The 13,470-nt window shown below is 33.6% G+C and overlaps 1 protein-coding gene across 1 annotated transcript; it reads right to left on the bottom strand.

The window, feature by feature from the left end:
* Window positions 1-6,159: 6,159 nt before the first annotated feature.
* LOC145665465 (ionotropic receptor 21a-like) lies at window positions 6,160-10,156 on the bottom strand. Its single transcript, XM_081732774.1, has 2 exons — window positions 10,085-10,156; window positions 6,160-8,040 (listed from the first exon to the last, which is right to left on the bottom strand). The coding sequence occupies exons 1-2, from the start codon at window positions 10,154-10,156 to the stop codon at window positions 6,160-6,162; spliced, it is 1,953 nt and encodes a 650-aa protein (XP_081588900.1).
* Between the last annotated feature and the right edge of the window lie 3,314 nt (window positions 10,157-13,470).

Here is a 13,470-nt window from a genome sequence, read left to right on the forward strand (position 1 = left end):
GCATAAACGAGAGTAGCCAATCAGACGTGCCGATGCTCGGTTGCTTTTTGGCTTCACCAATTTAATAGGATGAAGATACATATGGGCAGATCCTCTATTTATAACATTCTTGAGATATTTAGACTAATTTCTTTCGTTATAGACGTTAGAAAAAAATTTGAATTTTTCCTCTAGAAGAGAACAGTGTGAAAACATGGTGTTCCAAAGTGAACACAAAGCATTTATTCCAACGAATATCAATTTACAGTCAGACTCAGGATACGAAAAGACACTATAATATTTGCAATGATTACTGACCATGGATTGTATTAAAAGTTACTTATGCCTGGTCGAAAGTTGCTGACGTGCTGAAAGCATTTATTTCAACGGTGTTGATATTCGTTGGAAGTGTACGATTGTAGTTGTTCTGCACGTGTTTTGCATGAAATATCACACAGAGATCCGTACAAATCAAACAATACTAGAATAACGGCTTTAAAAAAAGGTACTATGTTGGACCGTTGCACGAGTCTGAATTGTGTACAAGAATATTTAGGAGTTTTTTAAATAAAATTAATACTGGTATTTCCCAGAACAAAAACTCAAACTGTCTCAGTATTCCACGCAGAAGACTTGTCCTGATATCATATTGACCGTAAATAGTAAAAACGCTTAGTGAAAAACATAGGCATTTTCGTTATTGATTCTGTGTTGAATTTTGAAGTCGAAAGGTGATGGATTTCCTTATAATATTTTGTTCACTGACAGGGAAACTTTCCTAATTTCTGGTAAGATAAATCATTACTATGTGTGAATTTCCGAATTAGAAAATCCTCACACATCAGTAGGAAATGCCAATGGTTTCTCGAAGATTAACATGTTTAATCAGCTTGCTTTCGTAAGGTTTGCATGCTATTTTCCTTTCATAACAAAGGTGTTGCTTCATGAGTTACTTAGACAAGTTGGAACATTGGCTAATAACACGCCTGTCATGAAGATAATAACAAACTAATTTTCAACAAGGACGGAACTGCACCAAATTTTTCTTGCCTATTGACTTTCCATATGTTTTTTCTACATGTTAGTGCTGTAATAATAATATCGTTGTGTGCCTATGCTACTGAGGCTTACCTGGGCTCAGGGGCACAGCGCACACTAAACGCTCTTTTCCAGATGAGATTTCCATGCCTACAAATCTAGAACGTATCCTCATGTTTATTTTACGAGGGAGATTATTAGAGTAAATGAAAGATACACAAATTTCGTGGAGGAAATTGTGAGCAAAAGGAAACACTCATTAATAGCAAAGGTAGTGTGTGAGGCTCAATGCGAGTACCTTTGTTTTCTAAAATGAATCTAATTTGGAATTTAGTTTCTAGAAAATTTTGATTAGTGTCGGACTGAAAACAACACTTAGCCTAAAAACAGACATTCAGGCGGGACAGCAGAGTTATAGTCATTTGTAAAGAAACTGCAATAGATTCAGATTTATGTCAATGAATGCTTACTACTTACGGACTTAAAGTTTTCCATTCCAGTTCGTCGTAATTGGCACCAACACTCACACAAACACTTCACTACTGCACAGTTTATAGAAGTTGTTCGGTGGCACTTGTTTAGTCCACACAGCTGAATGGAAAGTCCTCTAATTCATTGGACATCAAAATTGCTAGAAGTTCAATCCTGTGCCGTCACCAGTAAGGAGTCGGGGTCCCAGCATCATAGGCGGCTATCAATCGTCTTTTCCCTTCTCTTCTGTGAGGGCGATGTTTTTCGGCGGCTTCCCTCTTTTCGGGAGGACGTCGAGGGTATCTTCTAAATACTTTGAAGGATCCAAAGAATTGTAAAACAGTCTTTTTACGAGTTGGAAATCTTCTTCCTCATATTAAATTTGTCTTTCTATGATTAAGTTGAACAAAATAGGGTGAGCTCGCACACGGAGATCTTGCGTGACAGACTTTTGGAGACAGAAAGATTAATGTTACAAATCGTTGGTCTTATTTGTAGTTTCGTATGGCGTTCTTCGAGCGATAAAGCGTCCATATCTCAGCAAATTGATTTCCTGGCGATGAGAACGGTCTCTTCAATGCGTTTCTATCTTAGGTTTGCAGTTTCGTTGATTTTTTTTAATCTTATGCTCTGTCTGCATGTCTGTTTCCCGGCTAATGTTGAAGGCCGATTTAATGAAGTAAGTAAAGTAATCGTTTCTATGCAATGAAAATTAATTTGGAATAGTTGTGTTTTTCTCCGATTATTTCCTTTTACTCGTTCTTATTTATTTTTACTTTCTTTCTATAAATTACAAATTAGATGAGTTTTACGATATAATATTATTTATGTACGATGCCAGCTGACATTAACAACTAAATAATAACTGCTACAATTATTGTATCTTACGTTAGATCAGTGTCGGGTACAACTTGTTTGTTTATTTATTTATATACACCAGGAACGTGGCCACGGGGGGGTCCGGGGGGTCCGGACCCCCCTTCGAGACCAGAAATGAAAATAATTAAATGAGAAATGAAATGAGAAAAAGAATGATCAGTGTTAAAAATTAAATAAAAAAACTACAGGAAGCTTTTGGTTACTCTTTCTTATGTGGAGATTTGTATTACTTGCAATACATGGTGGCGAGGTGAGTGAGATATCCTGGAAGAGTCAAGGAATTTGAAATTTTTAGAAAAGTTACAGAATTCTCAGAATTTTTGCTACTAGTCAGGGAGATTTCAAGCTTCCGAAAGCATAGTCCCGTTAGTAACAGCGTGGACATTTTTATCATAATTTTTCGTCATCGCATCCTTGCAGAATCAAACATGTTATTTGAAAAACAATTTTCTACTGCTCCTTTAACCTGTCATTTGGAACCGACAGTAGTTGACGGAATAACAAAAACAAAAATTTATATGGAAAAGGAGTTCTATTAGCTTTTGATTCAACAGAAAAAGGAACGCAGATATTGTAAAATATTTTACGACATTATTGAGTGTTAAATTGTGAAATTAAAAATAAAATACCACTTGTATAACAATTTATAATTGAGCTTTAGCAAACTTCAGAGTCACTACATGTTAGGTATTTTGTCTTTCATATTTGAGTTCAAATTTCTACGTAATAAAAAATAAATAGAAACTAGTATATTATTATTATTATTATTATTATTATTATTATTATTATTATTATTATTATTATTATTATTGAAGTTTTGAGAATTAAATTTGCGAATGGGGCGCCAGGTAAACAAGATTGGGAACCATTGAACTAAATCATTACACTGTGGTTTGATATCAAATTTGGAATTTTATATTAAGTTCTTATGCAGTATGGAAGTTTTGATGAACGTTACACACTATTTATGTCTGCAAACTACATTATACTTGAATCAGTTGCAATTAGTTTTCATCTAGATCACCTCCCATAGAACAGATCATTCTTTCACCACACTACGTAGCACCACGAATTTGTTCCAATTGAAACGATTTCTTTTATAACACCGAATATACTACTTTGATTCTTGATGTTCCTGAAGATACTCGATCAATATAACGAAAGACAAATTCTCATTGTATACAAATCTTCAATTGATATACATTCGCTCGAGTGATTGTATTTCATTGTTAATTTCAGAAAGACTTTTGCTATAGAAATTGTGTTTATATTTTCCATAAACAATATTAGTTTCTTGTACAGAGTTCAATTTGTAAAAATGTTCATTTGGAAGTGTTTTATCTGACACTTCATCTTCATCTTCAGAGTAAATTGTAAATTTAAATTTGCAATTTAAAAGGTTATAAATTTCATCTTCAGAGAGTACTCTACCAAAGTCACCAGAAAGAAAAAAAAACAGCTGTTCTCTTTAAAATTGAAAAACCATGACCCACAATAACTTATCCTAAAATATAATTTTGTCGAGCGAAAACTTAAGATTTTGGGGTTGTTTTACTCCCAACATTATTAAATATAAACGTACTCTTCACATTTCTGATACACAGAGTGAGCCATAATTCATGAAAGGGTTATAACATGTAATATTGCTCATTAGGATAAGGTTAATCTAAACGTTTCTTGCCATCGCAATAATAGTGGGAAAAAGTTTTCTAAGCACAATTTTGCTCTTACTTTTCAGATTGCGTGAAGTAAGATATCCAAGAAGATCACTATGGTCAAATTCAGTTGCACAATGAACGAAAATCGTTGGACTTTAGTTTGAAAACCATGGCCAACTGTCTTGACCAAAGAGCATATCGCCGCTTTTTGCGTATCTTTGGATCAATTCGTCATTTGCTTAAACGTTTCAGAAAGCATGGTATGGTAGCTGGTTTACCGCGATCGGGAAGACCACGCTCAGCAAGAACATAGGAAGCAATGGAACAGGTGCTAAAAAGTGTTGAAAAAGCATCAGCGTTTACCACGAAAAGGCAAACTGGCCATATTGTGTCGAACGATACTGTGTTGCATTTTAAAACATGATTTGCAATTGTGTCCCTATAAAGTGCAACAATTGCAACCGGCAAAGCCTCAGATGTGCTACGCGCAATCAGGACTTGGTTTGTGAGAACGGGGATTTTATTGACAGTTTGATTATGAGTGACGAAGCACACTTCCACTTCAACGGATACGAAAACAAACAAAATTGCAGATTTTCGGGTACTAGGAATCCACAGGCTATCTATCAGCGTCCATTACACTCACTGTCAAGTATACCGTACAGTGCGATGTTACGTCCCAGGAAATATTTGGGCCTTACTTCGTCGAAGATGACAATGGCAACGTAGTGAGACTACGTTGGTCGGTGAGAAACTTCTGATATTCGATACCGGGCAATGATGTAAGAGTTTTTGCTCCCTGCAGTTAAGAAGTGACCAGAAGTTGATTCCAGCAAGGTAATGCTACAGTGCGTACAGCTAAAAACATGATGATACTTCTTTGGACATTTTTTTATATCGAATCATTTCACGAAATTCAGTCATTCCGATAACTGGAATTGCCAGGACCAGGCTTCTTTTTTTGGAGACATCTTACGGAAGGTATATCCCATTAAACCTCAACACTAGAGCAACTCAAGAAGAGCATCCACGCAGAAATCCAAGTGATAACTTCAACAACATTAAAATGTGTAATGACGAATGATGTGGCAAAACCTCATGCGTGCTAACTGAACAATGGTGGATACTTCCGTGAAATTATTTTTTCACACGTAAATAACATGAATCTTCCTTACATAATACGCATAATACAAGCAATTTAATACATATTAGTAACATATGCCAGGAGTATGCTGTTTTGAAACCCCTTCATGACTTATGGCTATCCTATATTATGCCCATCCAAGAAAAAGATATTCTTATTTACGAGCATAACACCATGAACATTTCTTTGGTTCTAACTACTTACTCTTTAGTCCATAAACATACATATATTAAAAATAAAATTAGATTTCTTTTAACATGTCCAAAAAATTAAGTTGCCAGATAACTCACCAGATTTTAATGTAAAAAATATTACAAAATGGTTCTATTACATTTTTCTGCGTAATCAGTTGCATGGTTAGTTGATTATTGTTAGACTAATAGGGCCTCAAGGAGAGTCGTTTTGCACGGTGTGATTAGTGCCATACTAAAGATTTTAACTAACATGTTTCCTGCAGTAGTCAAACCTCTAGTATGACGGTAATCATACCTCAGAACGACTCTGCATAAGGTGGAATGAATTTTAAACCTAAACTCTGATGTTGTTAAGTCCTTTTCGTATAATGGGATTCAGATTGTAAATATCTTAGTTGTAGTATTTGTGTAAAATGTGTTTCCGAAAAGAAATTCCATGATGAATTGCCTTGAAAACAGCATAAACAAGATTTCCCAAGATTTGTTACAGCAGTATCAGGGATGAAGTTACAAAGTATACAGTTTCCAAGGCTAAACATTTTCAGGATTAACTTTTCCTTTCACCAAGTGTTGTCACTTTCCAATAGAGAATAAACTTCATACTTTCTACCAAAGTTCGAATTAATATGCAATCTTGGAACAAAACAGAAGTATCGATCACAGAATACTGAAACAAAGCACAAGATGTTCTATATACATATTAAATAACAACGCATTGTTATACTAAAAGCTAAACTCCCTGACATCTCAGGCTACAAAGAGCTTTGTACTAGTCTTGACGGAGTATCTCTATCCTCTATTTTCTCTTTTTTCTTATTTTTAGTTGCCAATTTAAGAGCAATTCTCCAAGAAAAATGAACACAGATACAGCATATCCAATGACAAGCACAAGAAAAGTGCCGATTATACTGTCAATGCTTAAACAACGAAAGTCGTCCGTTGATTGAACAATGTTATCAACTAACATAGTTTTCTGATGCCAAATAATATCCGTCTGCCATTTGAGAATTAGTCCAGAGTCTCTCAAATAAGGAATAAACTTAGCAAATTTTTCTATAAGGACTGATCCTTTAGGAAGATTAAATGCTACTTGGAAGAATATGGCACTATGTTTCATCGGATACAAATGTGCAAGAGTTTCATCTTCAAGAAAGTAGATGTTGGATACTAGTCCTGTTACAAGTTTTTCTACCATTACTGCCACTTCACGTTTCTTCGCTAAACTGTTGAACTCCGTAAAATTCTTTATAATAAAATACCGCCTAGATATCGTTCTTATCAATTTGCCAGCTGGTTCTTCAAAATAATCAACCCATCCAGGATCGTCTGTTCCCCACTTTAGATTTGAGGATACAAAGTCTTCTAATGTATTAATTGGTTTAGTATGTAAAGGTAGAGTGAGGTAGGATATTAGGTTACAACCGTATGCAGTTGTTAACATATAAGAGGTCATGTAAAGCCACATCATTAAATGTCTTACAGTATAGAAGTATGTCTTCTCCGTTGTTCCTATTCCCATTACACTTCTGACAGCATTGATGAAATTGTATGTTAATTCCGTATGGCTTCTATCTTGCAAGTGAAGCGCATGCAACTCTAAATTTGAAAATAAGTATAGCAGAAAACATGACCCAAACACTAACACTACTATGCACATCCATGTACTATTATCAAGAGGGAAAAATATGGACCAAATATATTTTGAGAGTTTCGGTTTCGGTGTTAAAAATGTTAAACTAGTTTGCAAGTATGATATTGTCTGATCAAGATTTATTCTTCTGCTTAATGTAATATAATCTCCTGGAACAACAATCTGATATTTGTCAGTTTTCATGTTTCCGTGGTAAGTATCATCTTCCGGACTATCATATGGCTTACCCCATAGAAGATTCTTTTCACAAATATTCCAAGTAAAATTATACTTAGCGGAAAATGCAGTTAGTAATTGGTAATCAGTGCCATCGTGTGACTCTCTTATTTTCGTTGAGTAAGGTGGAAAGTCAACCCACAATAATCTTAAAGATATATTTTCCAAATTATTTAACTTATCGACACTTAATTTGTTGATGCCTATGAAGTTGTAATTGTCCCACGTAGCCACCACTTCTAACTTTTTTGATACAAAGTCATTTCCAAAGCTGTGAGATAGTACAACGTATTTCGTAGATGAGAAGGTCGAGCTTACTGGCTTTACGATATAAATATAAGGAAAGAATTGCATTACTTTCAGACTGAGAACTTTGTTCATATTCTCATCACTATCTTCACTTAGCACGATATATTTTCGATTCATGCGCTGGATGGATGAGTCCAAGCAGCGTTTTAAAGTAAAAAATGTTTTAGAAATGTTTTTCGATATAACAATAAATGTACCACACCCTTTGTTCATTACATCAATCAACTCAACATCTCGGCTAGCACTTTCTCTTATATGAACGATTGGTGTATAATTCCCATATAGATGTCCACCTTGTTGATACTTTTCCCATGAATAAGTATCATCTTGAAATGTGACTAAGCAATTTTTATCGTAAAAGTAATTAGCTACTAATGACGTCATAAATTCGTGAAAGTTGCTCTCGCCATGTTCGATGTGTATATTCGTTTTTGAATTGACGACAATAAACATTTGAATTGTAAGGATAAATAGAACTTCCATGCGAAACCAGTGGACTGCCTGTGAATACAAAGAAAACAAAAAACTATTAAAGAAATATCGCTCTAGAACGTTATAATTATTGACTACAATTCTTATTTACAATAGTTATATAGATTTCATTTAAATTTAACATAATATAAAGTAAGTATCAGCATTATTTCCCATTACTTTCAAAGATGTATTTTAATGTGGCAAAAGTAAATGATGAGGAAATTGCTGTAAGAGCGCACTAGGGTTGCTAGATTTATCAGAAAAAATGATTTTACGATTTTTAGTGGAAAAGGAAGATGTCTAATATTGAGAAATTACATAGAATAAACACACATATGGTTTTACATAGTAACGTAAGATAATTTTACTTGAAAACTGACGCAACTTCAATAAAAATAGTAAAACAGTAAAGTTTAGCCTATTACAATTCACGATGGGAGCTCATGTAATTCTAACCCCACGTTAATCTGTAAAATAGCCTAACACTAACTCAAATCCAACCAACCAAATGTATTACACAATTCTTTACTGTCGTTTAATTGTATTTTAATGAATACTGTATCTCTTCAGTCTTAAGTCCTTTTTTATAGTTTAAAAAATCATTGCAAGGCATATCAAATTCACAACCACTTGGAGTTCTACTTTCAAATGTTTTAATGAGATTTATCTGACATCGGTATATCATGATCAATCGAAACTGTACGATATGATCGAGACTATGTTAAAGACAAAGTCAACGATGCCAAAACAAAATTAGTCTTAAAATAAGATTGGGATGTAAGTTAGAGAAGAGTTAAAAACACAACCTCTTTGAATGCTAAGTCACATTCTTGGTTTGCATTGCCAACAGTGTGTGAGGACTCAGCTTCTCTAGTTTATTCTCATTAAGCTATTAAAACATTTTCAATCTGTTCAAAGTCATCATTTCTTCTATATATTTAAAAAGAACGGAAGAAATCGTTTTACGAAGAAAATTAAAATGTATAAAGTAAAACGTGCCAGAAAAACATAAAGCTTACGGGCAAAACGTAAAATCTGTCAACCCTACCTGTCTTGCAATGCCTGGCACAAAACCTAATTACGGGGGTCAGTAATGGAGATGAGGATTCTATATCCAGCATGAATAAAATATTTTGCGTAACTTTGTTATTTTCATAAAAATGATAATGATATTATACTATGATCGCGCTTCACAACATTAATATAATGTAATATAAACTTGTAAAAAAATTTCTTACAAAATAATGGTTCATCTCTAATTAATTTAATTCAAAAAATCAATTAGAAATAGTATGTTTGTTATTTTTACTGAAGGATCTAACTCTTTTATTGTTGGATGTGCACCTCTTTCAAAACAGACCTAGGCCCACTCACCTTATCCACGGGACGACCGTGGGTACTCGCGTAAAATTGAACATTTTCCGATTTCACTTAGCTATAGCAAAATATTCTCATGGAACAAACTAATTGTCACAAGCTACATACACAGTGGCGTACGCAAGGGAGGTTTAGGGGTTTTACCCCAACCTGTAGCAATATATCATGGGAAAATAAATATTTGCTATATTCAAAATCAAGCTAATCTTGAAAGTACCTGAAATTGAGTGCTTGAACCTTCTTGCTGAAATTGTCTGTATGCTATTGTTTACACAACATTACAATATTTTGGAAATTACTTTTTATAAAACTCTTAAGACCAAATTAGTTTTTTCTATAAGATGAAAGATATTAGTAGTCAACAAATGAAAGTTCAATAAGGAAATTTATCATAACTGTTCACTTAATTTCAAGTTCACAATAATTCAAAACCGTTACGAAATGAAAGAATTTAGAGGACAACAGAGAAAGTGTGATACAAATCACAAGCAAATCTTCATTCTTAAGAATCAAGCTGCGACTATATTTTGCAAACCAAACGAATTTCCCTTTTTTTTTTCGGCTGTGCACAAACATGAATAGAAGAAATCAAAGTGTACATAAAAGCACGTGCGCACACAGAAAAAGTTATCGACACTAAAACAAAGAAAGGAAAATATAGATTTTTATAAAATAGATACTGGACTAAACTTACTAGGATCAAGTTACCAAACACTGAACTTACACGTTTCATGTAGTTCGTCCCGAGCAACTCGAGTTGCGCCATTCTGTGCCATCGTTGTGGATTTTACATCTTTTTTCCATGTTGGGAACTAATATCTTATGTGTTGTAAGTATGTAGTCGTTGGTACAGTCAACGACAAAAGTTCTTTTCGTTTGATGAAATTAGTTTCGTAAGTAACTTCAGAATGGAAGGACACTTTGAGTACAGTTTTCAGTAAATTAAAAAGAAAGTGATTTACTGTACGTTCCAGCCACACCATCGTTGGCCATTCCTACCATACCACCGTTACTCTCAAAATAAATTTTACCAAACAGAAAGAACATTTCTCGCTGACTGTTCAAGGTAATTAGTATAGAATGAATTCAAAACACAACTACTTAACGCCACACTGCTTAAAGTTACGTCTTCACTTTGCTTATCAGTGTCTCGAGTCGAGTTGAAGGTACAAAAATATAGGCAGATTGCTCAAGTTTAACACCTCAGTTACTACTATTAGGTCCAAGATGAAAGAGGTTGAAGTTTTGCAAATATAGGTAATAAATTATTATAATTTTCTTGGTTATGATTAAACATCTGTTTGTTTCTTTCTTTGAAAGTATTAAAAACTATTAATGCGAGTGAAATCAACTGCTCATAAAATAGTTACTATGAAGTATAATATATTCTTTACTCAAACAAATTAGGATTGATTACTATTAATTACGTGCTAAAACGCTACATTAACGATCAATTAATTATCGTTTACAATATATTATTTACTCCTAAAAGATTAAGATTGATGACTATTAATTAAAATGGTGAACACGAAACCTTATTGATTAATCGATTATTATTAACAACGTTGGACTAAAGACTTAATGACTTCCTGTCTGCAACAACATCAGTTAGGCCTATTTTCATACAGTTGTCGTTATTCGAAACGAAATTAACATTAATGATTAATAATTACAATGCTAAAAACTCTCACATTAAGAAAAAACTCTGCACTGTTTTCCATAACCTGAAATACATAAATCAAACAATGTATGTGACTCTTATTGAATGTTTAAGATATTTATTTTGAATAGGAAATACTAAACTACCCCGTGTACGGTTGTAATAAAATCGCTAGTCTTTATCAATATTATTTCCTGTCAACAAGATCGAAACGTATCAAGATAAGTTGACAAGTCAATGAGTTATGTTGGACCAAAACGAAGTCAACAACCGCTTTTGCACTATTTATGTGTTTTACCTTTGTTCGTAACAACCTCGAAGTGATAATGTTTTTTTTTTTTCTGGAACTAAAATGATACTTTATTTGGAAGGGTTTTTGCAAATTTTTCAGCTCTAATTTGAAATTCAGTGTTTGTAGAACTTGGTAAAAATTAAAAATGTTATAATTGAGGCGCTCAGTGCACAAAGGATTCGAATCCAAAGGATATATATTCCATATTTAAGATCTCTACCTGAAGTTCCTTTCAATACTAAAAGAAAATATTGTAAATATCTTTTCAAATCTAAATATTGTAAATATCTTTTATAATTTAAAAACCGTGTGCACTTTTCAATATATTTAAACAGAGAATAGAAACTTTCTGTATCTTCATCTCACGACTTTGGTCATTGCACTTTAATCTCTTGTGCCCTGAACGCTCTATTAGTCTAATTTTTTGAATGATTCCTCAGTTGTGAGTACGTTGTGTCTATCAAATTGTTAAAGTCTATCCTTTTAAAGTATTGATACTTTAATCCAATTCTTGGTCTGATAGAGTTTGATATTTAAAAAAAAAATTCTTTTAACAGAAAATTTACTTAAAATCCTTCTAACATATATCATCATAGGCTCTCTAAGCAGTATTAAAGGTGCTCAATCTTTTAGAAAGATTTCCTTAAAGCTGATTAGACATTATATTCTCCATCACGTATTGCATAACCAACGCTTACTTTAAAAGGATTCATGGATGAAAGAATTTGAGAGATAAAAGCAACTCACGTATCATTTGTGTGCTTGGATAAAACGTTTGATAATGTAGAAAGAATCAGGAAAAATTATAAGCAACAAAGAATAATATATAATCTGTACAAAGAACATAAGGTAATAATAAATGTAAGGGAGAGAGAAGACGTAACAATTCAGAAAGGGATCAAATGAGCATACTCACTGTCACCAATTTTGTAATAATCTCTACATTGAAAAAGTAGCAAAAGAAATCAAGGACATTCATAATCTAATAAAAACTGCTCAGGGACAGAAAATAAACGCGCTGAGATTCGCTGACTACATCGCGCTGTTAGCAGACAGTGAGAAAAAATTAGGAGCAGTTCCAAACAGAATGCAACTGGTCCTTAGTAACAATGCAACATAAAGATCAACAAAGCAAACAAAAATTTATGAGATATATATACCAGAAATGAAATAATAAGAAGAATGAAAGTCAATATTGGAAATTATTTGATACAAAATTAATAAATTTTGTTATTTAGGAAGAAATAACAAAAAATTATGGCAATATGTAATATCTATTCAGAAAAGCTCAGGCGAGGAAATCATTCGAAAATGAAATGAAGTCTTCCACTTCTGCGTCCCACGTTTATGCGATATAGACTAAAGGAGAGAGCAAGGATGAGATTGAACGAAATAGTGGAATGAAGAAAGTGGGAATAAACAGATGAGTCCCCGAGAAAACCCAGGCGCACGGTGTTTGTCCACCAAAAAATATACTTGGCACGAGGCGAGATCAAATTAGGGACTTCACGCACCAGAGTTGAACGTTCTACCATTGGGTTACCCTAGCTATTATTCGAAGAAAATGTTAAATAACTCGTAGAAAAACAAAAACTTCTAACCGGAAACATTTGCATAGAACTTAAGAAAAGGCTGAAACAAATATATGTATGGAGTGTATCGTTGTATGGATTTGAGGTATAGATTCTAGGAGAAGAGGGGAAACGGGGTATGGAACCCTATAAAATGTGATGTTATAGAGGGACGTTGAAAATTAGATGAATAGATAAGACATCAAATGAAAGAGTGTTGGAAATCAGGAGAAAAAACTACTATACTGAAAACAATTTCGGAAAGAAGAGCTAAGACGATGGAACAATCATGCTATTAGTTATGGTGAGATTGTTAAAAAGAAAGCTACCTAGTGGAAGGCCGCGATTAAAAAATACCGACCAAATAATGCAAGACGTGGGGATGAAAAAATGCGTGAAAATGAAAAATCTCACTTAGGATAAGGAAGAATGGAAAGCTGCGTTAAATGTGTCAAAAAATTTTTGACCCAAGGAGAAGATTATCAAGATTGTATGAAAGATTTCATCTAAGAATTGAACGTGTACTATACCGAATTTATGAAACTTTCATGTTGCAT

This window comes from Thermobia domestica, chromosome 11 (genome assembly GCF_964235325.1).
Source record: "Thermobia domestica chromosome 11, izTheDome1.hap1.1, whole genome shotgun sequence".
Taxonomy (NCBI): domain Eukaryota; kingdom Metazoa; phylum Arthropoda; class Insecta; order Zygentoma; family Lepismatidae; genus Thermobia; species Thermobia domestica.

Coding starts and splice junctions, on each gene's coding strand:
- LOC145665465 (XM_081732774.1), bottom strand. CDS start 10,156: ATGGCGCAACTCGAGTTGCTCGGGACGAACTACATGAAACGTGTAAGT. Junction 8,041..10,084: donor TGTTTGGTAACTTGATCCTA/GTAAGTTTAGTC, acceptor TTGTATTCACAG/GCAGTCCACTGGTTTCGCAT.